Source organism: Electrophorus electricus, chromosome 25, assembly GCF_013358815.1.
Source record: "Electrophorus electricus isolate fEleEle1 chromosome 25, fEleEle1.pri, whole genome shotgun sequence".
NCBI lineage: Eukaryota > Metazoa > Chordata > Actinopteri > Gymnotiformes > Gymnotidae > Electrophorus > Electrophorus electricus.
In genome coordinates this window covers 5208773-5235948 of record NC_049559.1, presented here as the reverse complement: position 1 = coordinate 5235948, position 27176 = coordinate 5208773, and the positions used below count along the sequence as shown (strand labels likewise).

At 46.3% G+C, this 27176-nt stretch overlaps 1 protein-coding gene across 1 annotated transcript in view; it reads right to left on the bottom strand.

Annotated features, from left to right (window-relative positions):
• Window positions 1-22669, bottom strand: part of LOC113586729 (E3 ubiquitin-protein ligase SH3RF3-like) — a 130137-nt gene extending 107468 nt beyond the window's left edge. The window contains exon 1 of the mRNA XM_035522997.1: window positions 22084-22669. Within this exon, the coding sequence (XP_035378890.1) occupies window positions 22084-22446 (363 nt within the window). The 5' untranslated portion in view covers window positions 22447-22669. The remainder of the gene's footprint in view (window positions 1-22083) is intronic.
• Between the last annotated feature and the right edge of the window lie 4507 nt (window positions 22670-27176).

Sequence of the window (27176 nt, the reverse complement as noted above, 5' to 3'; positions counted from 1 at the left end):
GACTTGGCCTCATTTTGGATAGGAAGGGGGCAGACAGAAAGGCAGAGAGAGAGAGAGAGAGAGAGAGAGAGAGAGAGAGAGAGAGAGAGAGAGAGAGAAAGAGAGAGATGTGGAGTAACCATGAGAACAGTGAGAACAGAATGAGAGTGTATGTGTTTAACCTTCTTGCACCACTCCCTATAGGGAGCAGCAGCCTATAGACTGGACTGCAACACAATTCACTTCTCCTGCCTGACCAAAGCCACCACCTCCTTCTCTCTCTCTCTCTCTCTCTCTCTCTCTCTCTCTCTCTCTCTCTCTCTCTCTCTCTCTCTCCTCCCTCCCTCCCTCCCCCCCCCCCCCCCCATCCCATCAGAAGCTACAGCCAGGCAAACTACCTTCAGCAACAATCAACCACAGCACCTCAGCACAGTGGATCAGGGTTATTGAGTGGATCTCATCACACGGCAGAGTTCTGGCGTACCAAATGGGTTCTTTTATTCAGAACTTGGATCACATTTTAGCATGAGAAACTTGGAGAAGCAAATAAACCAACAGGCCTCTGTAGAGTCTTTGTAAAGTTTTTGTGAACGTACTTCTTTCTAACTGCAGCTATGAGAACACCATGCAGTCCTGCTCTCCCACAGCTCTACATCACTCTGACCTCTGATAATTCCCTGCAAGAACCTTCCATTCTCCGTCATTTCGACGTCAGAGAACCCACAGGTTCCCCGAATGTGTGCTCCTCTCACGGTTCTAGACAATACACTCCCAGTCACTGTGTTTTTGCTGTCTACTAGGAACATTCTTCTGCCTGCTCTCCCACAGAACCCATCCGTGGGACGAGCTCGGAGAACAACAGCGACGTGCAGATTCTTGCAGATGCAGCTGGAAGGTGGAATGTCCTTTAAAGCTCAGAGGAGTGTGCATCGCTGACACCGTTTTCATTAGCAGTTACAAATAACAGAATACGATACCATTTGCAAAATAATGCACTTGTTGGAACAAGTTTTGTTGCTGCCCTTTGTTAAAGCGTAGTGCATCTGTTACCTTCCTTGCTCAAGTCCAGCCTGAGTTGGTAATTGATTTCCCCAGAACCTAATGAAAGTTACTGATTAGAAACGGCTTAGCAGGTGAGAGGGGTGTATGGTCCCCTCCCCCCGCAACGTGGGTGCTGAGCCATCAGATTCCGAAGACTCCTTTGAGACGACTTTCCGCTGCGCGGACGTCCTAATTCATTCGGCGGCGATTATGACTCTTTCACAGTCCAGCGTCTCCATTAGAAGTAAGCTTTATTGCCCTCAGCCGAGAAGCTCGGGCAAAGCCCGTGGACGCATCATTAAGTGAATGATAAGGCAATTCTCTTTGAGAACCAGCTCGGCATGGAATAAGGTCAGATAATTTGGATGGGGGGGATTTGCCGACAGAGAGCAGCGTGAGGGGGCTTTGAAGGACTGCGGCTGGATAACGGAGCCCCGCTGCTCCACATGTGAGGCTGTTTCTAATTTGATGATAACAGTGAGGCAGGAACAGGCGGCTTCTCTTCACGGTGCTCCCTGTGACAGGAAGGGGCGGGGCCAGCCTGCGCGCCCCCTTTTAATCATAGACTTTGGTGGATGCTGACCCGTGTCACGCTGGCGTTTGTGAGGACGTACGAGTCCCTGTCACTGCGCTGTTAGGTCGGGTCTTCCGCTAGCCCTAGACCCGTTCAGAACCCACCGCTGGAGATACGCTGTCGCCAGGATTAGCTTGTGAAACGGTTGCGCAGGGTCCGCTGGCCAAAAGCAGCAGTAGTTCATTAGCGGTTTGTTTATTTGCGGAGCGAGGAGCAGGAGAGGGCAGTCTCCAGCGAGGAGCACTGAGGCTATTTCTGTACGCCGTGTTCAGCTCACCAACGTTTCCAAGATGGTGAAGTTCCTGTCACCAAGCGCACAGGCCAATTAACACATGGCACAGAACACACAACAGGAGCTTGTCAAAGTAATTAACACCAATAACACTTACTCTGCTGCTGAACAAAACAGCAAAAACCAAAACATCATCGTTTATTTTTAACTTTCAACCAGAACAAAGGGATTTCTGTTGCACAGATCCCAAATGCAGAGGTAAACTTAGAAAGCCCACTGTGGATATATGCCTGAGGGCATGATGATGTGATGTGTCTTCTATTGCCTTATTTGTGTGTGTGTGTGTGTGTGTGTGTGTGTGTGTGTGTGTGTGTGTGTGTGTGTGTGTGGGTGTGGTGGGGGTGAGAGACACAGAAATGTACACAGATTCACAGACTCATGGTGCTTTCATTACTGTCTGAGACCTAACCACATTCTACTCTCACCCAACTGACAACAGACAAGAGCTCCCAGAAGGCTGTGGAAGAGCAACCCTAGAAAACACTCAGAGAGGCTCCCTCACTCTTTCTCTCTCTCTCCCTCTCCCTCTCCCCCATGCCGTCTGTCTCCCACACCTCCGCCGAGCTCCCCCTGCTAGTCTGGAATAATACATACTAATGCGGCACACCGAGACAAATCGCCCGTTTCCAGTGCGCTCTTGAGCAGCGGCGTTCCTAATGGCTTGTTTTCTTCAAATGGTTTCCTCGGCAGCTTGCGGTCCGAGCAGAGCGCGAGGCTCACCGCGCAGTTCGCGCGGGCATAAAGAAACGGCTGCTTCTCTAATCTGTTCTTTAAATGATGTGATGTCATAGTGCTTCTACTGGGCTGTGCCTGCTTAGACAGGAAAGGAACAAGGTCGATGAACAAAGCAAGAAACGTATAGATTTTATTTCACGATCTTAGGAACGCATGCCACACTTCAGCGGCCTCGATTAATTTTTTCCGGCTGAACGAACATTTCCAGCATAAACAGAAAAACAGAAACGCTTTTGACCCGAATTCCATTTTGAACATATACCTGTGCTTTAAAAGCTCATTTCAGATCGCCTCCACTTGCCACAAAAATAAAACGTATACCTTGAAATCCTGACATTTGAAAGATGGGTGTTGGCAGACTGATAATCAGATTTTACGCATGACAGAGAAAAGCCAAGCAGCCTTAACCAAACGAAGAACCTTCAGTAAGCAGGTAAACGAAGAACCACAGTGGCTGGATGTGTTATAATTATCAGACTCTTTCTGACTAATGTTGCATGTGCCTCGTGTTCCAGATGCACGCAAATGTTTGCTCAGCACAATCGGGGCAGCATCTGCTTTTCCACAGTGTGCAAAAGTCATAGCACATTTATCAGGGCCTCAGCTGTCCGGACAAAATGTATTAAAAACACACATCTTGTACAGACCAGTACAATAAAGGACTAGAGAACTGGTGGGGGGGCTACTATCCAAACAAAGACGCTCAAACCATCAGCACATATTGACACAAACATGCACATCTGCTTTTGGCCTGGTGAGGTCCTCCTCTGTTCTGGAGCACGGAGTAGGTTCTCATGGTCCAGACCCGGTTCCCCCAACCACAGGCCTGACCACAGTGGAGCCCTGGAGACACCTGCTGTGTGCTGGCTCTGCCGACGGATCCTCTCACACTCTCCGTTTATGCTTGGCGGTTTTCCGGGGAAAATGCTGGGAGTTTGACAGCGCTCCATGGCTGCCTGGTGGATGGGGTTAGGGAGATCAGACCGAGCCTCCTGGCTTTGGAGAGTCGCACACGCACACACAGAAAAGGGCCCACAACAGTCGACGCTCCACTGAGTGTTATCTCAAGCTCCAAGAAAAGAGCTTTTGTGGTTCGTCTGTTGCTTTTCACCAAACAATAACGAGCATGCTTTCAGCAACCTCGGAGAACAGCAAATCTCCAAAATCTCGCTTGAGAGCCTGGTTTGAGGGAACCGTTAGTGCGGTTATAAAGAAGCCCTTCCCTAGACAAAGTCTGATTACTGCTGAATCTTCCTCAGTGCTGCAACACTTTACACGATAGAGGAGGAACAGCTTTACGAGTCTGGCCCCACTTACATCCCCAGCCCACTCTATGGGCCATCACTATACACCACGCGCTACTTAAAGAATGTTTACAACTTAATCAGAAAAAAGGCCGGCAAGTCACCTGGCATCCCCCCCCCCCAGATCTCTCTATCTCTGCCTCTCCCTCAACCTGCTGTCATTCTCTCTTCCTGACGATATATATTCATGGATTGGCAGGTCTTGTGCTCTCCAAATAATTCACATGTAGCAGCTCGATTCTGATTTGTCTCTTAGTAGGCCTGCAAGCCAATGAGAGGAGAAAGAAAGGAAGAAAGGGGAGGGGCCACCTCAATCACATCAAATCAAATCAAATCATTCGGATGTGTCGCTCCGTTCCAGTAAGCAGAAGACACGCTTCGTCTCAGGTTTCCAGGAAGTGCAAATTCAGCTTTTAATTTGCCGGTGTAATTCGGCTGTGGCGGCAGGCCACATGCTCAGACCAACCTGCAGAGCACCGGCTCACAAAGAGACCGACAAGTTTGCACACTAGAATAAACGTGGCAGAAGATACTTCAGTGTGAATTTGCACAGTGTATTTTCCCCTTTTGTTCTGTGGGAAAGCAAAAACATTAGTAGAGAGCATTATTGCTGCCATATTTCATTTGGACATATCCAACGTAAGACAACACAGTTATTTACTGAGTTTATCTCAGGAAACCACATGTATTCATACATGGTGCAATGCAGAATGCATGACAGCATGAACCACATTAGACAAAACGGATCTACAAAGATAAAAGTCTGTGTGTGTGTTTGTGTCGGTCAAAGTAGCCATCCGTTGAGATGAATGATGACAAATGAGGGCTACGGGGCCTTGAATTCATTGAAACGGGAGTCGAGGGGTTAAACAGCGCCAGGCCCTCCATCCACAGTCTCCACCCTCCACACCCTCTTTCATCTACAGTCTCCGACCGATACGGTCATTGCCTTCCACAGTCATGTGCCTCCACAAGCAACGGCATACGCGATGGCACCGGCTCGCTGAATTAAAATCACTACACTGTTTAATAAGCCCAGCCAGGCACAATGGCCCTGCCAGCAATGCTTAACCCACTCCCTGTCTGTCTGTCTGTCTGTCTGTCTGTGTCTCTCTCTCTCTCTCTCTCTCTCTCTCTCTCTCTCTCTCTCTCTCTCTCTCTCTCTCTCTCTCCCCGTCTCTCTCTCCGTCTCTCTCTCCGTCGGTCTGTCATATCATAGTGTCCAGCATAGGAGTGCCCAGCTGTTGGTGCGGTCCTCCTCTCCTCAACGGATCCATGTACAGGAGAATGTCTGCGATCGTAACCCGACACTCACGTCGATTTTAACAAACGTGCTGACAGCCTGCGCCTGCCAAGGACCAGCATAGACACCCGTGTCCGCAGCAACACAAAGCAACCAGTCCACCAATCACGTGCCGCCCACAGCAAATTATAGGCCATGCAGGCCATGCAGGCCTGGGTATGGGCTCTGAGATCTCACTGACCACACCCAGCTGGGCAGAGGGGCACACCGAGCTCACCAGAGCTGCAGCTGCTTCCAGTGACTTCTCCCCCATTGCTTATTACAGCAAATCAAATATTTCCTCCTCTCGAAGGTTCTGTAAAGGGACTAAATTCCCATGGAATAAGATATTTGTACTGGGCATGTGTATATTTCACTGCCTCCTAAAATGACTCCCACCGGACAATTTACATCGTTGTACTCAGAGCTCCTGCAGCGAAGCGCAAAATTAGAAAGTTGTAAACGTATTTCAAATACGCTGTATTTCAAATATCAGCCCCAATACATCAAATCAAAGACAGCGTTGGAATGATTCCCCGTTTCCACGTCTGCCCTCACCGTGAAGACTCGGGGCCGCATTCGTTCAGCGCCGACATGACTAACTGGGGTCCATCCAGAAGACTGATGCCTTTTCTCTGTTCATTTCCTCTGCAGAATTAAACAGGGAGTTCTTGACTCATGCCAACGTGGAAGCCATCTGGAGGACGATGCCGCTCGAACGCACGATCGGGTCCTGCTGGGCTCCGGAAGAGCGAGACGGATGGAGACCCCGCTGGGCTGAGGGGTTACCCCCGGGTCCCCCGTCCAGATGGCTTCTTTAGGGAGAGGGGGGGGGTTCGGGTGTCGGCCGGTTGTGTCTGCAGCGATGAGCCAGACGGAACAGATGGAGCAGGGCATGGTCTCCTGTAGCTCCGCCTCCCTGCAGGTGGAGCGCTAGGCAGACAGGATGTCAGGCAGAGGAGGGCAGATTAAAGAAAGACAGCACAGCACAGGTTCCTGTCTCCCTCCCACTCTGTCCTCTCGGGTACTCCCAGCATGCCTCTGGAGTCTCACACATCCTCACAGAGTCCCAACGCCCTGCTTCCTAATGGCCCTAAATGCCTTCTGCGCAAATAATACCTCTATTTGTTAATTATCTACCCAACTGTGCCCTCCGAATCAATCATCTGCCCTGCCTGAGAGCTGGAAAGCAGAGCCAAGAGTCCGAGGTTTCAAATCCATCTTCTAAGAAATGGATCGGAAGATGTTGCATTCGTCTGCAGTTTACAGGAGTAATGCATCTTCAGTAAGCCACTAGGCCACGGCTGTGCCCATGGCTCTGTTTAGAGTGAGGAGACCCTGAAGGGGTCCAGGAGTCAATCCAGGCCTGGCCCTTAGAGTAAACTCCTAAACAACCTGAATAAATGCCTGAAAAGCAAATGCAGCTGCTCTCTATTGACTTCCACATACACGTTTCAGCTGCTAGTGCGACTAACAGAAGGCTAACAGACTATTTGATGCGTTCGTTTCGTCCTGTACTCTGGAGTCACAGTCAAGCATTTCAGCGGGCGTTGTTGTTTGTGCTTGGTTTATGGCTTACTCCCACTGGATCTTCCTCACACACTTTAAATGTCTCAGTCTCCAATTAGAAACTTTTAATCCCACTGTGAGCCTCGAGTCATTTTTTTTTTCTTATTTCACTGCTTACAGGCAAAAAACAATAACAGACCCATTAAATGGGTTTGTCACTGTGTGTTTATTTTCTCGATCCGGAGTGTGGGAATGTGAGGACTGTAACATGTGCTTCACACAGCTGCGGGGTGCTGCCTCCCTGACGCGCCCAAGTTTTGCCTCTTAAGTTAAAGGCATGCGGCAGAACCCCTGCAGCTGAAATGTAAAAGAAAGGAAAGTGCTCCAGATGTTTACTGTGGAATTCTGGGTAAACTGCTAAACGCAATAAAAAAATATAAGCATCATGCTATTGTTCAGCAACAGCATTTGGAGTCGAGGCCTTTTCAATTTTCTACCTCTATTATGCACCAGCCCCCCCCCCCCCCCCCCCCCCCCCGAAAGTGGAGCGTCTCAAATTTCCACCATAGACAGCAGCCAAACAGACTGGGTCTGACCTTCTAAATAAGGAGAGGAGAAGAATGAGAGGAGCAGCGCCACAGTGTGAGTGGCTGGACCCGGGCTCACATCTGGAGCCATGCCTGCTCTTACAACAATCGAGGTGTCATCGTTCCCCTCCGAAACCAAAAGAACCATAATCGCTGGGTTCCATAAAGGAATCATGGCAAACCCGAGGAAACCTTGCATTTAAACAGATGGAGGCTTTCAGACGTGGCTGACCACATCTTGGCAGGGTGTGTACAGAACCAATGAATGCTGCTTGATTACAATTTGCAGACATTATTTATACGAGTCTCACGCCGCTGCAGGAGGAGCCTGGCGGTGAATCCCACTGGGCGGGACCAGGTCTACGCCTACTGGATTCTAAACATCGTTGTCGCTTTTTGGCTGCCAGTGCTCTGGAGCTGACACACTGACCGCAGTGTTTGTGTTTCAGGGAGCTTTGAGGGGGCGTGCTGGATTAAACCCACGGATCAGGGGGAACGGAACAATCCCACAGTCAACCCCTTTCATCATCACTGTGGTCTGAGCTGCTCTAATGGGGAACTGGTACAGGTGTGGTGCTGAACACTGTCCTCTCTGTGCGAATCATGCGCCTGACAAATATTGAGGGGCTGTAGAAAATCACATTATTTAGCCCTCAGACCACACAAGCGGAGGAGCTGAAGGAGGACCATGCGCTGTCACAGTTCAGATGTATTGGGGCGGAGCAGGGCGGAGCAGGGAACAGAGATATTCCTTGCTTCTGGCTCCCATTCCACTGTGTCCCTCCGGACAACGGCGATCCAGCTTGCCCTGCCGTCTGTGCGCATGGTGGCTACTGGCGGCTCCGGGCTATTGGCCACTGGAGGATCTGCAGCTTTCACTGTGTCCTCTACCCAGGCGCGCAGATAAAGGCCAAGTGGAGAGATTTAGCACTACAGCAACTTGCTGGCACGTAGAGGAGGAGACAGAGAGACCTCTTGCGTGCACAATTCCCAGTCTTTGTCCAGCATGTGAAGGAGCTGTTCCTAACTTAAGAAACTTGACAGTCTATAATGTTCTAACCGCTAGTTCCTACACATAGTTACACTAGTCAAACTGGTAGCTTGACTTTATATCTCCCCTATAAACCCAGGAAAAGAGCTACTCTACTCAGGAATCAGCATGGCTGTGCACACAGGGACAACAAGAAGAAGAACAACTATAAGCACAACTATAAACCTGTAACTCCAGTGCAATGTCCATTTCCTGAACTGTGAGAGTCAAAATTCAGGGGGGGGGGGCAGCTCATACGCTCAGATGTACTATAGGGCGAGTTCCTGGTGTTTCTGTGACTTGCCAAGAGCACACTTGAGACGTAGCAGATGTCGGCTGTTGGACGATCTTCAGAGGAGGAGGAGCTGAAGAGAGCTCACGGGATTCTCCGGATAAGTTCCACGCACCAGTCGAAGCGCTTGCAGCTGTTGCCAGGCAACCTCTCGTGTCATCACTGTCATTCCAAATGAGGAAACACTACCGTGTTATTTTACCATTTGTTGCAAATCACAACAATTTTCATGATGCCATGAGACAGAAGAGCGTGAGAGGAAGGCGTACGAGGGCAGGGGTACGGAGCAGGCAGTGGGTGTCTCCCCCAGAACAGGGCAGAACAAAGCTGGCTCCGCAGGCATGATGGAACTGGTTCTCTCCTTCTAGCCGACGAGGAAAGCGAGAAAGTGGTGAATGGGGCTTCAGATATCACAGGGCGGTTCACAGGAAGCAGGTGAGGAGACAGAGTTGCTGTTCTCTCCGAGGCTGCTGGTTTATGAGCTGCAGAGCTTGGCAGTAATGTGGGGCGTGAGCTGGCCAGTCCCACAAACTCCAGTTCAGTCCTCATTAATCAGCAGGTGGCCACACAGCCAAACTAAGACAAATGCACAGATTAAGGGCTTGGGACCAATCAAGTGTGATGAATGCATGGGAAAAGAGGAATTGTGTTGGATCCTGTTTCAGAGGACATGTTTCAGGAGCTATTAATTCCATTGTGAAACAGCTGACAGTGCCCCCCAAAAAAAGACCAAAAGACCAACCCAGTCTGAGTTGAATTGTTCACCTCATTACCCAGAGTAACCATGGTGAGGGCTCCTACACAGGTATGCTTGGGGAGCTGTCGGTGGCCAGACAGCAACCGAGGACAAGTTCGTGTCATTCTCCAGCACGGCTGTACAATGACATCACCCAGAACAGCTGCAGAATGATATCACGTATGCAGAACAGCTGAGGGCTCGTTTGGCCGGTGTTGGCTCCCTGATCCCTGATCCCTGTTGTGCTGTTACACCACTAACACACTGACAACAGGTTGTCATGACAACAGCAGCCAATGGCAACCCCTGCTTCACTTCAAATAGTCATTCAAAAGTTTAAAAACAGTAATACTGCCAAATGGCAATATGGGCTTGATTTAGCAGCAGTGCAGAAGTCCTGCAGACCTTCCTGTGTGTGTGTGTGTGTGTGTGTGTGTGTGTGTGTGTGTGTGTGTGTGTGGGTGTGTGTGGGTGTGTGTGGGTGTGTGTCAGAGAGACAGACAGTGCAGTGGTGGGCAAAGTGTTCACACACTCAGTACTAATTACTGGGCTTGGGTTACACCAACATTGCTACTACTGCCAGTCATGTCATGTGAGAACCCAAAGTAACCTATAATTCCAGGCCACTTAGTCCTTTTAGGGGCATTGTCACAAGCAGAAATGACCACACACAGCCTTTCATTTGCATTTGTGCCTATAATCTTCTACAAGACCCAACTTATTCCTGCCTCTAAACAGAAAGGGTAGAATCCAAACCTCTATATAGTCAAGAATGGCCTTTGTCTCAGTGGGAGGAGTGTTTGAACTCACAAGCACTATTAACAATTGAGAACAGGTTGCAATTGCAGATTTAAACAAACTACTCTTTTCACGGACAAAGCATGAAGAAGCCAGTTCTGAGGGGCGGGGCAGGCTCCTGCCCGGGCTGCTACAGAGGGCGCACGTCAGGGCACGTCAGGGCCTCTCTCTCTAGCTGCGCGACACAGAAACCCCAATAACATGGGAAACACACCACAAGTGCTCAGGGAACCGGGAAGAGAATGCATCTCAGTTGGGGGTATCGGAGCCGGCGGGCGAGCGGCAGGATCCACTCCACAGCCACAACGAGCCTCAGCAGAAGAGAAAGCAGAGAGGCAGTCAACTTCACCAGCTGCTGGGCCCGCCACAAGCTCAGCCATGCCAACTGCCCACAGCGAGGGCAGGAGAGCACTCCAAGCACTGCTGGGATCCGTGTCACATGACCAGGACAGGTCACCTTACACATTCCGATTTTACAATAATCAATCATGAACAAAAACCATCTCAAAGGAGCTTGAAACTGATGAGTGAAAAGAGTGTAAAACTGCCAGAGTAAAATTGTCATAAAACAAATAGTAACTGAACTACTAAAGTTTAAAAAAGATAACCAAAATTGTTTATTCATTGGTCATTTTTGAACCTCAAGTTAAAATGAAGTATATAATAAAATACATTTAAAATAAGGTCCTGACACTGTCTGGACTCACCTGTCTTCATCAGTCCTGACTCTCGCTGGACTCACCTGTCTTCAGCTGCTCCTATCAAGTATTAGTCAAAGAATGGATGTAACAAGTGGTCATGTAGGAAAGATCCACCATGAAATTCTGCTTTGCGACTCTTTCGCTTGGCAGAAACAGGTTGCTCCGAATGCCACAGACTGTGGGAACGTCAGGTGCACTGTGACGTGTGAAAAAGCATTCCATGGTTAATCCGTGACAGAGTGGAAATGGCCCTTTCAGCATAAAAAGATGTGGGCTGAAGTGCTTTATTATCCAAACGAACACGAAGATGGATAACAGGGAAGCGTCGACCCATTTAAGCAGTTCGCTGAACAAAACAATGCATAACCACGCCACACGCCACATACTGTATGAGAGCTCCATCCTTCTGACACCTCAGCAGTGCATTTGAATGTCTCCCTGCTCTTTTCAAACTAGCAGCACCAGATAAGAATGGAAACTAACCAATTTGTACAGGAAGGTGTTTGAACAGAAAATAGTGCATGAAAAACACCACTCCCTCATACGAGGCCAGAGGTAAATTGTGAATGCCAACTTCTGCCAACTCTCTCGACAGCTGTAGCTTCAGTCCTCTCTCACTGAAGCATGTAAGTACCTGAAATGAGCACAGTGTGCAGAGAAGCTGATGGACCTCATAGCCCATCTCACTGTGGAACAGCCCACAGCATCCCGGATGACTTGGAGAATGAGTCGATGACTGCGCTGGGAGTCAGTTAGTCTTCCGGGGTACAGAAAAGGAAATGGGCCAAGGCTTAGCGAGGCACTCCGTCGTGTTTTAGAGGCAAGGCAGGTATATGAGGCATGACCACAGCACGCCTGTCCTGGGCGTTCCACTGGTTGCCCAGCTGAATACGAGCTAAATCACTCAGCACGGCATTCTAGACCAAGACCAGCACCCACGACCTCTAAACACCTTCAAATGTGAAATGAAGATGTCTCCCTCTCTCCTCTCTCTCTCTCTCACACACACACACACACACACACACACACACACGGTGGCCATACAAATGTCAGAGACATACTCCTCTGTTGGAGCTCCTAAAAACAGACACTATGTAAGGTCACAAGACTGAGGAGGGATGCACATTATAGGCAGCATTAGATTGTAAATGCAGTGTTAAACATGATGCGACGTGTTTTGAGACTGGCATTCTTTATTTTGGCCAAAATTCTTTTTTTAATTTTAAATTGGTTCTTGTAAATGTAGTAATTCCTCAAATCACCAACAGAACACTCACCTGAGAGGTCCGTATATGCCACAATCTCACGGCACACGTTAGGACATTCTGAGCTGTTAGACAGCTCATTTCTATATTGCAGCCTTCTCCAATATCAGCAGTACAACACCAATATTACAGTAAATATCATCAAGTGCTATGTTGCGCAGCTTTACCCCCGACTAGTCCCTATACAAAGTAGATATGTGTAATCACTTCCAGGTCATCATCTGGTTTCCAGCCTTCTAGGATCTTGGCATGAGCGTCGCTGTGGTGTGGCAGCGCTCCCCGTCATCAGCACCTCTCGAGCATCCGAGCCAGGAAAAAACATCGAGCGCAGAAGAATCGATCGCCCCTCCCTGTCCCTCTGTGTGGCCGTGGCCACACGCCCCATAAGGCCAGGCGGCAGATCAGCCTCCGCAGACATTCAAATGTAAACAGGCAGCAAGTCATTCCTGTTCCCTGCCCTCTCTCAGAAGATGAACGCAGACCCGCGCCGCTGTCGAACGCAATTATACATTTTTGCTCGTCCACAAGACACAGCAGGGCACGTGCGGGTCTGTTATGCCCCGCCAAACATTCCCACACACGTACATGCTGCAGAGTGTGTGAATCCTCACATGTGAGCATGCCAGTGACAGGATAACCTTCTGCAGACTGGTACCACCAGAGCAGACTGCACAAATGTCTGGGTCATCATCTTTGTGGCCCACGTGGTGGCAGGGGGTGAAAAAGTCCTTTTAATAATCTCTCACTGAAATCTTCAAAAGCGTTTTCACTCAGCTGGGATTTCTATCAACAAAATAACACAAGTAATGCCCAGCTGGACCTATGAGTCACGCATTATTGGCTAGCTGTTAGTCACATGATGGCCCACATCATGGTTATCACAATATCTGAAAAAGCTGTAACTCAAATGTTGCCCTGGCAACAGGAGACGAGAAAAGGCATTTTCCCAGCTCACGCACCAACACAAACCCTCACTTCTCGTTTCCATGGTGCCTGCAGCCATACCTGCTAGCATGGAGTACGATTTATTTTCCTTCATGAAGTTTCGGTCTACAGTTTAGGTGAAGAGCCCGTTTTAGGTGGACGGCCAAACTGCTAGGCTTCTGTTGGGAAACAGAACAGCATAAGTAGCCTACACTTTCAACACATCGAGAGATGGACATTTTTTCAGCCTTTTTAAATTTAAGGGACCTCGCATATGACGCTAAATGTTATTCACGTTACTGTCAGACACCCTGTAAATTCGAAGGGTTCCGTTTTAGTGTAGTTCCTCAGACTCCGGCTGCCTGGGCAGGGTGATTGAGGAGCTGAAATCCAAAGAGAACAGACTGGACTTTATTATCAGGAAAAGCCACTGAGGTGAGTTCTGACAAGGCTGAGACTGTTCCAGCGCCAGCCAAGAACAGGCAACAGGAAGGACAACAGACAGAATACCACCTACTGGACACGGGACGGAAACACTCCGCTCTGAGACGCTCCCCACAACACTCCTCATTCAGATGTGTGACAGGGTTAAACACAAACCAGAAGCCTCCATTCAAGTTTCACATCCAGCTGTTTAAATCTCACCATGGAAACCTAGATGCAAAACTGACCAGAAAAATGGTTCCAGAGAAAATCTGTTTTGCACTCAAAAGGCATCTGTGACAGAGAGCCACACTCCAGTCAATAGCTGGCGTGCTCACAGCAATGATCTCCCTCATTCGGAAAGGATCTTATAAATTGCTCATGAAATAACAGCAAAAAATAAATGAAACTGCGTCTTCATTCATCCAAAGGCTAAATGAACTCTTAAAAAATGGGGCACCCTGGTTTAGTGCCAGCCACAGAGGTGTGTGTGTGTGTGTGTGTGTCTGTCATGTCATACTGTGTGTATTTCTTGGCTAAGATCCTGACCCTCATCAGGTTCTCTCTCTCTCTCTTCCACTAGACTAAACAGTCAAAGAGCAAAGTCAGATCTTATGTGGCCACAGGAAATGATTCACGTGGACTCTGAGCAGAGATAATGGGCAGGAGGAAGAGAGTCATCCCGTGACTGGAGATGAAGCCCAGAGCCTCCAGGGTCTGGTGGCCAACACCAAGCCAAACATCTCCTCTCTGAGAAACTCTGACCTTTAATCTGCTGCGATGTGCTACGTGTTTCAAATAAGGCATATCCCTAAAGTCATGGTACACTTCCAACCAGGACACCTTCCCCTGCCAAAGAAACGCTGACAGCTGATGATAATGTCTTCTACCGCAGGGTGCAAACATGTTGGCCATGAGCCCTGATGCAATTAAGTAAACTTGTCAGGTGTTATCAAGAAATTTTCAGAGCTTTTTGCCATGTCATCAGAGCGCCATAGCAACCTAATGACCCAATCAGGGAAGAGAACCGTCAATCAGTCTGATAAATACTGACAGAAAAGAAAGAGACCAGCTCTGTGTTTTCTCCATTTTATGGGTTGTAAGAGAAATCTAACAAAAATGGGTTTGCTCATTAGACAAGCTGACAGGGAACACAACTGCCGTGTGTGTGTGTGTGTGTGTGTGTGTGTGTGTGGTGTAAATCACAATAGACAAAATGCTGTACAACTGTTTTAAATGTCAGTCAAAATGCCAGTTATTTTAAAATCTGAAAAAATAAAGCCACAATAGCAGGACCCTCAGACTTTTCTAATATCCAGCGTATTCTCTGTGCATGTCCAGCCATGCTACTGTTTCCTTTCTTTTCTCCTGGCAGCAACCTGACTGGACGCGAGTGTGCAGGACCCTGTTTGACCCTGAGGGCCTAATCCTCCAACCAGCTGACCAACTCCAAATGCAGTGTACGGAATATGCAAAAGCCATTAGACTCTCTGACAGTCTGAGGTCCTATCGCTTTTTCCATGGGAAGGAAGCCCACACTTTTTCTTTTTTTCCCTCAGTGTAAACAGAAAGTACTCCAACAAAACCCAGTGTTCCAAGGCAGAGAGGAGAGCCGGCGGCGTGCACTGCACCCTCCCTCATAGGGGACGTCATTTCAGAGCCAGGGATGGGTCCATGCCAAAAGCACTCGTGAAAATAATAACAGACCGAGAAGGTTTGAGAGAGAAAGAACGCCCTGGTAAGGTAACTTCAGCTAAGGGTAGTCTTGAAGTGCCCGTCAGCTCACAGCTAAAAACCTCCAGTCTCAGTAAGGAAGGTAAAGGCTCCTGAGTGTGCAGAACAAAGATTGAGACCCTGACATGACGAATCAGCCCTATGATGGATCGGCGCTCTGTCCAGGGTTGATTCCCGCCTTGCGTCCCGGGCTACTGGAATACGCTTCAGTACCCTGATTTGGATTAAGCAGTTGAGAAGAAGAATTAATGACTGAATGAATGATTGAATGAATCACTGGATTAATGAATGAATGACTTGAAGCAAACCACACTTACAGTTTCTAATCAATGCTAAGAAAGACAGTGCCATGTTGCAAGTTTTAAAAGAAACAAGTTAGGTATTTCTACAAAAACAGAACATTGAGACCAAATGTTGTGCTTGGGAAGTCTAAAGGCGTTAAAAGCATGCATGCCATTATTTCCAGCTTTATGTTGTCCCAGTGGTGATAAATAATTCAGCTTTCTGCTTGCTCATTTTGTGACCTTTTCAGTGACTCCTAACCTCACATTTCCATACCAACAATGGAGTCTCGTGAGAAGTGGTTAACCTCCACCCCCTCCAAGAGCAAACGCTAACCTCCGCTGGAAGCAGCTCCAACCATGGCGTACCTACATTACCCCCCACCTACTAGTCCCACCCCCCTCAACAACGACACACATTTCTCATTACACCCAGATGATGCATTCTACTAATTCACCTTCATATGTCTTGCTTTTAGCAATGAATAATCATGTTTATTTGAACAGATAATGTATTATGAGGCAAATGTCACAGAAGAATCCACTATGCAAGAAAATGGAGGTATTAACAAAGCCATTAATACCCAGTGGTGTGAACAGCTCTGTAAGAACATGCACCCACCTCATGACCTACAGATGCATCCAAACAGGTCTCTTCTTCCTAGTCTTTTCCTTAGCACTGCATATCTCTTAATGCACTCTGAGCACTCATTTACCTGACCAATTTTATCCAAAGCAACTTACAACTGTGACACAACTGAGTACAATTTTGGGTTCATTTGGTTAAGAGCCTTGCTCAGGGGCAACTTGGCAGTGGTGGGGTTTGAACTGGCAACTTTCTGATTACCAGTCAAGTACCTTATGCACTGAGCTACCACTACACACAGTTCACATATTCCATGTATCAATACTGCACAGCCTGTGATTATCTTCATATATCAGAGAAACCAGCTCAAGGGGACCAGCACAGAATGACCAGCTATGAGCAACCACCTCCTTGGTTACCAGCAAGCAGCCCTGTGCCAGTAGAGAGTAAGGACTGCCTTTGGTGTGTCCTTCTTTTAGTTCATTAAATTATGCTGCTATGTGCAAGGCCATTCCAGAAGGGATCCCAACACTTAATAAATAATGAAGTCATCTTACTGAACCTTGTAGGTTTGCACAGCAAGGCAAACCCGTTCTATTGCCCCAGCCCTATGCCCCTCATATAGGCTGCCTCCTTCATATATCCATTACAATAAGTAAAAACCTAGTTATTTTATGTATAATAATGGCATTAGCAGCACATTTGGCTTCTAAATGGATTCACCTAATTCTCCTAATCATGTAACCATAAATAAAAAAGTAAAAATAATCCAAAGTGTATCAGGGTTACACTGTGAGCTTTACGACTTTTTGCAGCACTATAATTCACTCTCTGTCATCTTTAATCAGCTCATTTTTAATCATCTGTCCTGTGAGTCTAACACCTCGTTTCTGAGAACTGACAACTGGCCCAAATGAGTCCGAAGCTGAAAACACAGGTGCCCCCTGCGTATCACTCCTGCATCAGGGCAAATTTCTTCCAGCCAAGCACTCCAGCCAGCATTTGCTCAACATATTGCTTGACTAAACTGGTTTTGGTTAAGGCTGAGAGAGCGAGAGAGCGAGAATAGAATAGCCAGTATAGAAACTTGGGCTTTCAGCTTCATGTATAATGTTCATTTCCCACTGAGCTGCTCTGCACAATTGAATTATGTGAGGAAAAGATAATCTCTGCAAAGCTTCACGTCATTTAATAACTGTTAGACCTGTAATATGTAGTGATTAGAGTTGACGACAGCGCCAGTCCAGGACGCACTCAGAACTCTCCGCTCTGACCATCTCATTGTATCAGTACCTGGATCACCATCTCACCTGTTTCAAAGTTATATTGAACTGGATGCTAAATTGCTGATCCAGTAATCCTGTAAAAACCATATTGAAACATCGTTACACATAAAAGGTTTTTTCTAACTGATTACACCCCTATTTTTAATATGAGGTACCCTGCATGTCAGTCAGCTATCCTTTAGAAATGTAATTTCTGATATGTATAACTGCCATTTTCATAGCATCTTTATTTTTAAAAATTGTGCATGGTGTAGGTGATTCTTGAAGAGTGTTTTGCATTTGGGGAGAAAAGAACCCTAATATGACGCCCTGTACCAGCCACATTGCCACCGTCTAAGTGTGCACCTCTAGCCTCGCTCGTGCTCCATGGGTTACAGTAAAATATTGTTTTCCTGTCTGAAGTCTGGTTGTTTGGCTCTGGCTGTGGTCTTTTCCCGAGCCCCGCCGCCAAGTCGACTTGCCTGTATCTCCAGACGACTCGCGAGGAGAGAAAAACCCAGAGTCATGCAAGCACTCATCACCTGCACCAAGAGTCCGGGGACAGTGGCTGGCCATACGCTCTCGCTCCCCGACCAATCCTGAGCATTTGGTCACATGAATCTAATGTCTGAATTACAGGAATTTGGACTGGAATGACATTGGCTACTGCCGTCCCCATAGCGACAGTGGAATGTTTGGCTGTTGTCATGCGGTGTTGTTTTGCGCCTGTCTTTCTCTCCATTTCTTCACACATTTCTTCTTCGCTCCACACTCTCAGCAGGAACAAAAGTGGGTATAAAATTTTAATGCCAACCTACAACCTAAGCTCTAATAAAAGCCAACCAGCAAAACCAAAGGCAACAGCTGCTTCTTGGGTTGAGCCGAGCTGCTCACAGATACACTCATGCCCTGCACAATTGGAAAGAAAGAAAAAAAAACTTACAATGAGCATTCAAAAACTGTTCCAAGGCCAAAGAAGAAAACTCGATGCCCTGCAGAGCTGAAATTGTGCTGATCATAACTGCGCAAGGGCACAGGACGAGGAAGCCATGCCTCCCCTCTCTGGTGCTAAAGCATATTAATGTCCTTTCGGTCACAGGTTATTACCCTCGGTAGTTGTTGTTGTTATTTCTTGGTTTTTTTTTTTATAGTTGTTCACTCCTGTGCTGGGGCAGTTTCTCCCTGTTGCATTTCCTGGGTGTGCAAAGGCAATCAGATCCGACTCACTCGCTCTCACTTTAATTCCAGACCAGACTCTACTCATATAATCATTCACCTCGCTTGTACCAGTCAGTTTGCAGTCTTGCCCTGGCAGCCCAGGTTTCTGAGGAACACTCTGGCTGGTTAAGGAATGAAGAGCACTTGTTTACTGTGCACACACAGTAGTACACAATGGCATATCGGTGGGTGGGGCAACAGGTATTTGTGTGTGTCTGTGAACGAGTGCTTGTGTGTGTGTGTGTATACACACAGAGAGAGACAAAGAGAGACAGCCTGGGTAACAGATCGGCCACATGAGGAAGAGATCCCAGAGACATTGACGGGCCACTGCTGTATGTTGGGTTGCGTCCACAGTGAAACCCCAGAGAGTGCAGAGCCGAAAATAAAGATGTGGATAACAAAAGTGCCATCAACGCATTCCTTCTCCACAGCTAGCGATCACATATAAAACAGAGAGTGGCTTTCATCCTAAACTATACAGACGAGTTGAGTTCTCTAGATGCTGGCTGAGCTATCCTGCTTTAACACTGGTAGCTTGGCGATGCATTAAAACAACCCATGTCTTCATGTTCAATGAACATAGGCAATTTACAGCAGCTGTCAGCAATGCGAAGGGGGCATGCCAGGTCATATGACACTGAGCAGTGGGGGGAGTTAGTAGGACGATGGGACAGAAGCAACCCACGTAGTCTTTTTGTTGTTGCTGTTCCTATGAGATATTCATTCCTAATCACAGTGGACATGAAATCGATTTATTTCACTTTCCTGTGCTATGTGATTTTCTCTGCAAAGAAATATGAACATTAACAAAACAAGCATGCATCGAGAAATAGTGGTGTAGGGATTATGGGTGATGTAGAGTTTATCTGTAAGTTTGTAAACTTATGGGTGTTAGCTTGTAAACTTAAGTAAACCAATTAGGAATTTGGATTTGTCTTTGCAGTGTAACTAGTTTGGCTGGCCCAACACTACCTAAATGCTCCCTGGGAAACCACAAGCCAGGAGCACTCACTAATAACAAACAGTGAATTTAAGTAATGTTGGGAAAACACAGGGTTCCACTCTGGCAAAACTCCACTCAGAGCCTGTGAGGTCGATCCGTATCTCCACCACAAGCTCTATTGAATTTGTGCATCAGTGTTTCAGTCGGTATTTCCACCTTCAGTTGTAATGAATAGAAGGGTCATTGCAGGCCACAGCAGTGACTAAGCCAAGGCTACCCACACACCTCAGCCTTTGATGTCAGACCCAAGCAATCACACACCAATCCTCTCTCAGCTCTCTCCATCAGACTGGTCAATCACATACTGATCCTCCTTCATCTCTCACGGTCAAATCTGGCAAATAACACATTGATTGTCCCTCAGCTCTCGCTGTCAGAAGGAGCCAACCAGCCACCAAACCCCCTTCATCTCTCAATGTCAGACCAGGCCAATTACACACCAATCCCTCATCACCTCTCGATGTCAGGCCTGGCCAATCACACACTGATCCTCCCTCAGCTCTTCTTGTCAGACTGGACTAATGTAGCTACACATCTAACTGGGCTGCCAATTGATGGGGAAGATATTCACAATAACTACTGTCTGCAAAAGTCAAGGGGAAGTAATCCGATAAACACCAACTTGTATACACATACAAGAACTTCTGCGCCTGATCTCATTCACTTTATGTTGCCTAGAATCTTGCACAAACATTTTGGCCTTTTTCTGTGAATGAATCTGTAATCGGGTGGCCTGTGTTCACTTAGCACTATGTTGCCTCAAAGTAATTTGAAACACAATGTCTAAGCTCAGATCAGTGATGACAAAGATGACTCAGCATGTCTGACAGTGTTTTATCAAACACTGTGATGAGATGCTTTTCAAAGTGCCACATGCAGACATCTGCATGGCTGGCTGCACATCAGACCTTGTCCACTGTGAAGACTATGCCTTTACTTTTGGCTTCAGAAGTCCTGCTGGATTAGCTGTCCCCTCAGCTAGTTCCCCATGGACATGTTTATGTTCAGAATGCTACTTCGCACTTCCTCCACGTGCATGCATGCGTAGCATCTTTATCCTAAACTTGCCCTGGGGCAGGGAGACCGCCAACCCGCTATAGAGTCTGTCTTACCTGGACCAGTAGGGGGTTTGAGGAAGTGCTTAGGTGTTGTGGGAGGTGACGGCCCCCAGTACATCACAGCTCATAGGCACCAGATTCCCAACCACCAGTACCAGAACAACAACAACCAAAAAAAAAAACATGATGGGACAGTTTCATCTTATTTCAACTCCACAACTCACAGACTTCAAAAATGTAATATTTCAAAACACTTTACCTGAAAGGCGATGGCTGAGGTCACCAGATCTACAAACCTAAACTCTAAAACCTAAACAGAGTGCAGAAGAAGTGCGTCCACAAACTGCAGGTAAACGCGTGCACTACTCAGGAGCGTGAGTAGCAAAAATGAAACGTTGGCTATCCAACCTCACCTGGTAAAATCCAACACACTGTCTGGTAGGCACTCTCACAAACGTCCCCCAAGGCCCGAGGTATCTCACACTGCAGAGCAGTGTCTGGTTCCCTCGTGCAGCATTCCCGCGTGCCCTGGCCAGTCTACACGTCAGCTCAGGGACGCGCACATGAACGCGCCGCACGCGCCATTCCCACATGGCCTTTGTTGTTGTTTTGTTGTTTTTTATATACCTGCAATGATTCGGCTATGAACCATGAAGGTTATTGCAACAGGGTATATTTAATTTCAGAATATTTACAACAGTATACACAACAGCGTGGAATGTAAGATGAAAAAAGCCATCGACGGTGAGTTTAAATAAATATAGTTTACACTGTTCGCGAATATTGTTCGGATGTTTAAACAGTAAAAGTGAACACTGGCCTCACAGCTCGATACGACTACGGCTGGTACAGCCCCGGAGCTGAAATAAACACATCAACACCCGATTAATGACTCTGAGAAGAGTCAGCTGGCCCTCAGCAGAGCCTGGTTCCGATCCCTGCATGCACACCAAGCTGAGGTGCAGCCTGTGTATTCTCCACCACCTCCAATTAGGAAACCCAGGGTTGGGGCAAAGCAAAGCTACAGGAGCGACTTTTAAAGCGATGCTGCATGGACCGAGACGTTAAACGCGACGCCCATGAACAAACTTCCTTCGCTTAAATCGTGTCCAACTTTACCATTAAAGTTTAGCCTGAACAACGCAAATAACCCATAAGGAAGGGAGGGAGGGGCGAACGTCTAGGACTGCCGGTTATCCCTTAGTCTACATGCACTTCACGCGTGAAGGAGAAACGGCTGGTTTGGGAGTAATCTAGACATCTCCATGCTCTTTAAACCTGGGCAGTCGGACGGGCTGCGTCCGCTAAACTACCACTGGGATCCGCTCCTTAATCTGGGAGTGCAGCTCTGCCTACAGCGAAGAGTCCTGACCTGCAACCTCACACGCCGTGGCGGACGGACAGCTGTCTGCCGAGCGGAGGCGCAGCTCACCGAGGCTGCCCGGCGACTTTCTCCAACGCACCTTGACTGGAGAGCTTCGAGTGGCGTTGGGCGAGTCTCGTGCGGCCGTGCCCGGGGGCGACGCCGCAACGCCGGCAGCGCACCCGAGCGGCATCCCTGCCAGCGACGCTCTCCCGCCGTTCCTCGGCCGCTGCTTGATACCGTCCAGCAGCCTCACCAGGAGGATGTTGGCCGGCAGGTCGTCGACCCCGCAGTCCACCAGGATGCGGCACTCCGGGCAGCGCAGCTCGTGGCGAGAGCTGACGATGTTCTCGAGGCAGCGGCGGCAGAAGGTGTGCTGGCACGGGAGCACTTTGGCCGTCGTGTCCAGCCGTTCCAGACACACCGAACACTCCAGTAAATCCAGCAGCGACGATTCGTCCATTTCAGCGAACTGTGCTGTCGATGGGCAAAGCGAAAACAACTCGGTGCACGTACAGTGTTGCGAACGCACCGCGAGGCATGCTGGCCGCTCGCGACTGGGAGCGAGAACTCCAGACTGAAGATCCTCAGACGCGCGCTGCTCCTCGCACTGCTGTGCGAAAAGAGTGAGGTCGCTCGCTCTCTCTCTCTCTCACACACACACACACACACACACACACACACACACACACACACACACACACACACACACACACACACTCTCACTCACTCACTCACTCACTCACTCACTCACTGCATTCTCCACCAGTGCTCCGCACTCGTACACACAGCTGTGCGAAAACAGTGAGGTCACACACAAACACACACCGCGGCCATGCACATCGTAATTTAGATCGTCATCTCCTTTGCGCAACCATTTTTTTTTGTTTTTGTTTATTTCCTTGTTTGTGTGCTTATTTTAAAGAAACGCTTGGCTTTATTTTGCGTATTCATGCTGTTCATTTTTGTCGCTATTAGTTCCTACCCAGATAACCTAATTAGACGATAAAGATAAAGGTTAATAAAGAAATTAGAGAGAAGGAGATAGTAAACACTGCAGTGCCATACATAAGTGCACAAGGAGAAACAACACAGTGGACAGAGGACCTTCATCAGTTGTGCAAGCAAATGTTTAGATATATAAATATGCAGTATATTTTGTATATGCATATATATGCAGTCTTAGTAAGAACAAAGATACTACGTAGGACCCTCGAGATCCCAGGCGTCTGGTAAAGGACCGGAGCTTGGAGGAAAAGACTATTATATCCATGCCATGTAGGCATACATGGTACTCACAGATGGTACTTCTGCGAACCAGAAAGCCCACCAATATAGAGATGCTGATTATTATATCGCATTTTCCATTACATTTTTAATTGTATATTGCGTATTTGATTAAGAAAAAGGAATAATTCGTAATGTTATACGCTGGCCACCTGGACACCGTTTTATTCTGCGGAGCGTTATTAGGAAACCTTTGAGAGTGAAATGTTAAAATAGGATTGATTTCGACAACAGTGGAGGACAATCTTAAGGATGAGCGACTACTGCCCTCTGCTGTACAATGGTAACTTAAATTGCATTATACGCCAAGCTGTATGTTTTGGTCTTCTTTGATTCATATTTAAAGGATCAATATAAGGCTAAATAATTTATTCAAGGAAATAATTGGATGATTGAATAAAACATGACAGGTGGGAGAGGAGGGTGCACATGGGCATTGATTTATTGGGAGTTAATGGATTTGTGTAAAAAAAAAGACAAGTCGTTTTACTATAGAAAAAAATTCGTTTTCCGCTTGTTAGCAAAATCTTTTCTCTTTGTTTGATGTTGCTTCTGAAACTGCGTACGAGTTTTTTTTATTTTATTTTGTTGTTTTGTGTTTTATTTGAAGAAATAAATACATCTTAAAACAAACATTCCCTATACACGATACACAATTATACGTATTTATGGAAGTTTGCTAGTAAATTTCACGGATTAAGTATCTTAATTCTTCAGGTATAGTCCTTCCTAAGCGATATTCATGTTAATGTTGTAATGCAGGAGACTAACCAGTAGCACTTTAGCTGATTGCTTCTGTTATACTTAAATTCTTGGCAAAATATAGCTAGGGACATTTTTTGTCATCCAATATCATTGGCATTTAGTCTTAGAATGTGTTTTTCATGTGTTCCTTTGTTAATTAAACTACTACCAAAATTGGCTGAATTATAATATGCTTATTGCAATATTCATGTAAACAGCCCTGATAAAAATAATACAAGCATGAATAACCGCTTCAAAACTCAGAAAAACATATATTTATTTATTTTTTGTTTGCTTGTTTGTTTATGTGGGTAGGAGAATGTATTCAAATGTCAAACCTTCGCCAATCATTGTGCCTCAGTCCATCTGCGCGTACATGTACGTGTGTGCTGGGGAGTTTGTATGTGTGCATCCGTCTGTCCATGTGCGTCTTCCTCCGTTTTTCAGGGCGGTATCTACCTGTTCCCACATGCCCGTGTCACACTCCTAATCAGTTCTTAAATTACAGCTTCCAGCTCTACTGGTTAAGCACTGCTGCCAGCAGTCATTTAAAAAAATGCTGCACATTAGAAGGTGTGTAAAGTTGTGGGGATTTCACTTCCTGTTCTAGCTTAAGGTATCGCTCTATCTGACCACCCATGAAGCTCAGGGACACACCCAGACACTGCTTCCCAGTCCTGGTTTTGGATTCTGCACACTCTTGTAAAATTAATGATCTTATACCATTAGGACCAAGTATACCAGGACTTTGACAAGAAAATAACGTGCTAAGGAAACCCACTGTAATAGTGTAACAGAGAAGGCCAGTTTCTGTAATTTACCATGCTGAAGAAGACTAGCACAGGTCTGCACACATACATCTTTTACCCTCAACACTAGAGTGTAAACCTAGATGGGAGATTTTAAATAACATCTAGCGAGTCTTGCAACTTGATGCATAATGTTGTGAAGTTGTTGTCCTCCTTGCACTAGATGAAGGCTGTTTTGATTTTTATTTTGTGATGCTAATATTAAATTATTTTGTCTGTTCTTTTCATGCAAATGACTTCAGAATCCAGAATTAGCAGTGCTATATGAATAATAATTATTGTTGTTGTTGTTGTTCAATGGTAATAAACATCTTATGTTACTCGACAGCATAACATTATGTAATAAAATTGTTTGTTCCAGACTGTTTGCTTACTGACATATGATTCTTCCAAAATGGACAAAGATAGAATTGTGACTGTCATACCTTGCCCTTGTCAAAAAGACTGAACAACTGCTAGAACTCTGGAACTACTGAATCAAACTGCTAAATTCTGTGCAAGCGAAAATGTGAACCTTCTGTCATCACCTGTCCTTATTTAATCAGTCATAGAGGGATTTGGAAACATTAAAAAATGCTCTTCTCATATTGTAATGCACTCTCACACCCCCTTGATTAGTTGTCACACGCATCAGAGATATTTTGAAATCATTTAATGTTGAACATGATCTATGATCAATGACAGCCCAATGTTGTGTAACTATACAAAGCAATGTATGTCCATGTCTGCACATCTTGAGGAAATGTATCAGTGTAGCATTCTGCATTAACAATATTCTAAGTGTGCTGACAGAGTCTGGTGAGAACTCCAAGGGACCAGGAGAAAAATTCTAGTGCCGCCCTCTTCTCTTCAAAGCTAGTAATAAAACCAAAAAGAAGAAGATCTGAACTATGAAGTCAAAGCAACATACACATCAGAACAGCTCATACTTTGCCTGGTTTGTAACAAATTTAGGCACACTAGAGAAGAAACAGCGATGGGTTTAAGAACAAAGAGCTGGCTGTAAAGTGTTGTTTGCTCTTAGAGCAAGATTAGTTACAGTCTAAGAAAAAAGAAAACATAAACATAAAGAAAACATAACTCTGAGAATCCATATTCTCTGAGAATATTCTTATTGGTAGATACTGGCTAACTCTACTTGCATACGCTCTTCCAGCATTCTCTGTGCCGTCTCTGATAGAGGTTTGTGTTTAGCTCGTGTGATGATATCTGTTTTCATTGCACCCAGAATCTTATCGTCCCAATTCAGACTAGTGAACTGATGGCTTGTGTAATTGTTGGGTAGGTGGAACTTCAAAGTCACTTTTATCCTGGTCCTTCCTGCGGATAAAAGAGGAAACAGCCCTGATGGGAAGAAGGAAGGGAGGAGTACACGTTCTTCCAACCCAACTGGTCACCTCCCCACCCTGGGGGGAAGTGCTCACTCTTATCAAACCCAACTAATAGGCATCGGGACACACCTGGGTTGCGGATGCAGCCATAGAGAGAGAGAGAGAGAAAAAAACCTCTTTAAACAGACAGACATGTAAACAAACAAGTCAATACATAATCCTGGCATCTACTGCTCAGTAGACATACTGCAGGATGGAAATCTGGACTGCACACTTTAAAGCTATTTTCAGAGTCTGTACCTCATTAAGGTTTAAAAGTCTTTTCATGTGCTTTTTCATCATCACTGTTGTGTGGTTTAAGAATGAAAGGGAAAGCTGGAACACCAAAGCTTTATAAAACCAGCAAGCAACGAGTGAGTGTGTGTGTGTATCCTGTGAATATATATCTTCCTTATTAGTCATACAATTATGAAACAAACTGCAAAACTACATAGAACATCACAATAGCAACTTATAAAATAGCATGCACCATTTAAAATAGCAGGAAAGAAGAAGACCCAAGTCTAAAGCACTAAAAGGTAGCAAAGTATGTATTTTACTCCTCTACATCTGTACATTTTTGGCACCGAAACTGTTTCCCACCTACAATAACTTTGTATGCAATTGGACCAAAGTTACACCTAGGCTAAAGACATTTAAACAGGATTTTCATATCTCCACACATTTCACTATACATTTTCTGTGTTAAGACAATTAGATTATGTATTTTATTTCAATAAGAGGTAGTTTTAAAATAATAGCTTTATTTCAGGTGTTCAGTGGGTCAAAAGTTAACATGCACTTTATTAGTATTTTCTGACATCACCTCGTAATTACGTAACTTGAATCAAATGGTTGGGGTAGCCTCCTACAAGCTTCTCACACTACTTTGCTAGAATTTTTAACTCAAGCATCTTTGGCTTTAAGCTGTTTTGTCACAACTTTGAAGGAATACTTAATGATCGGTGTCCTGCTGGAAGACT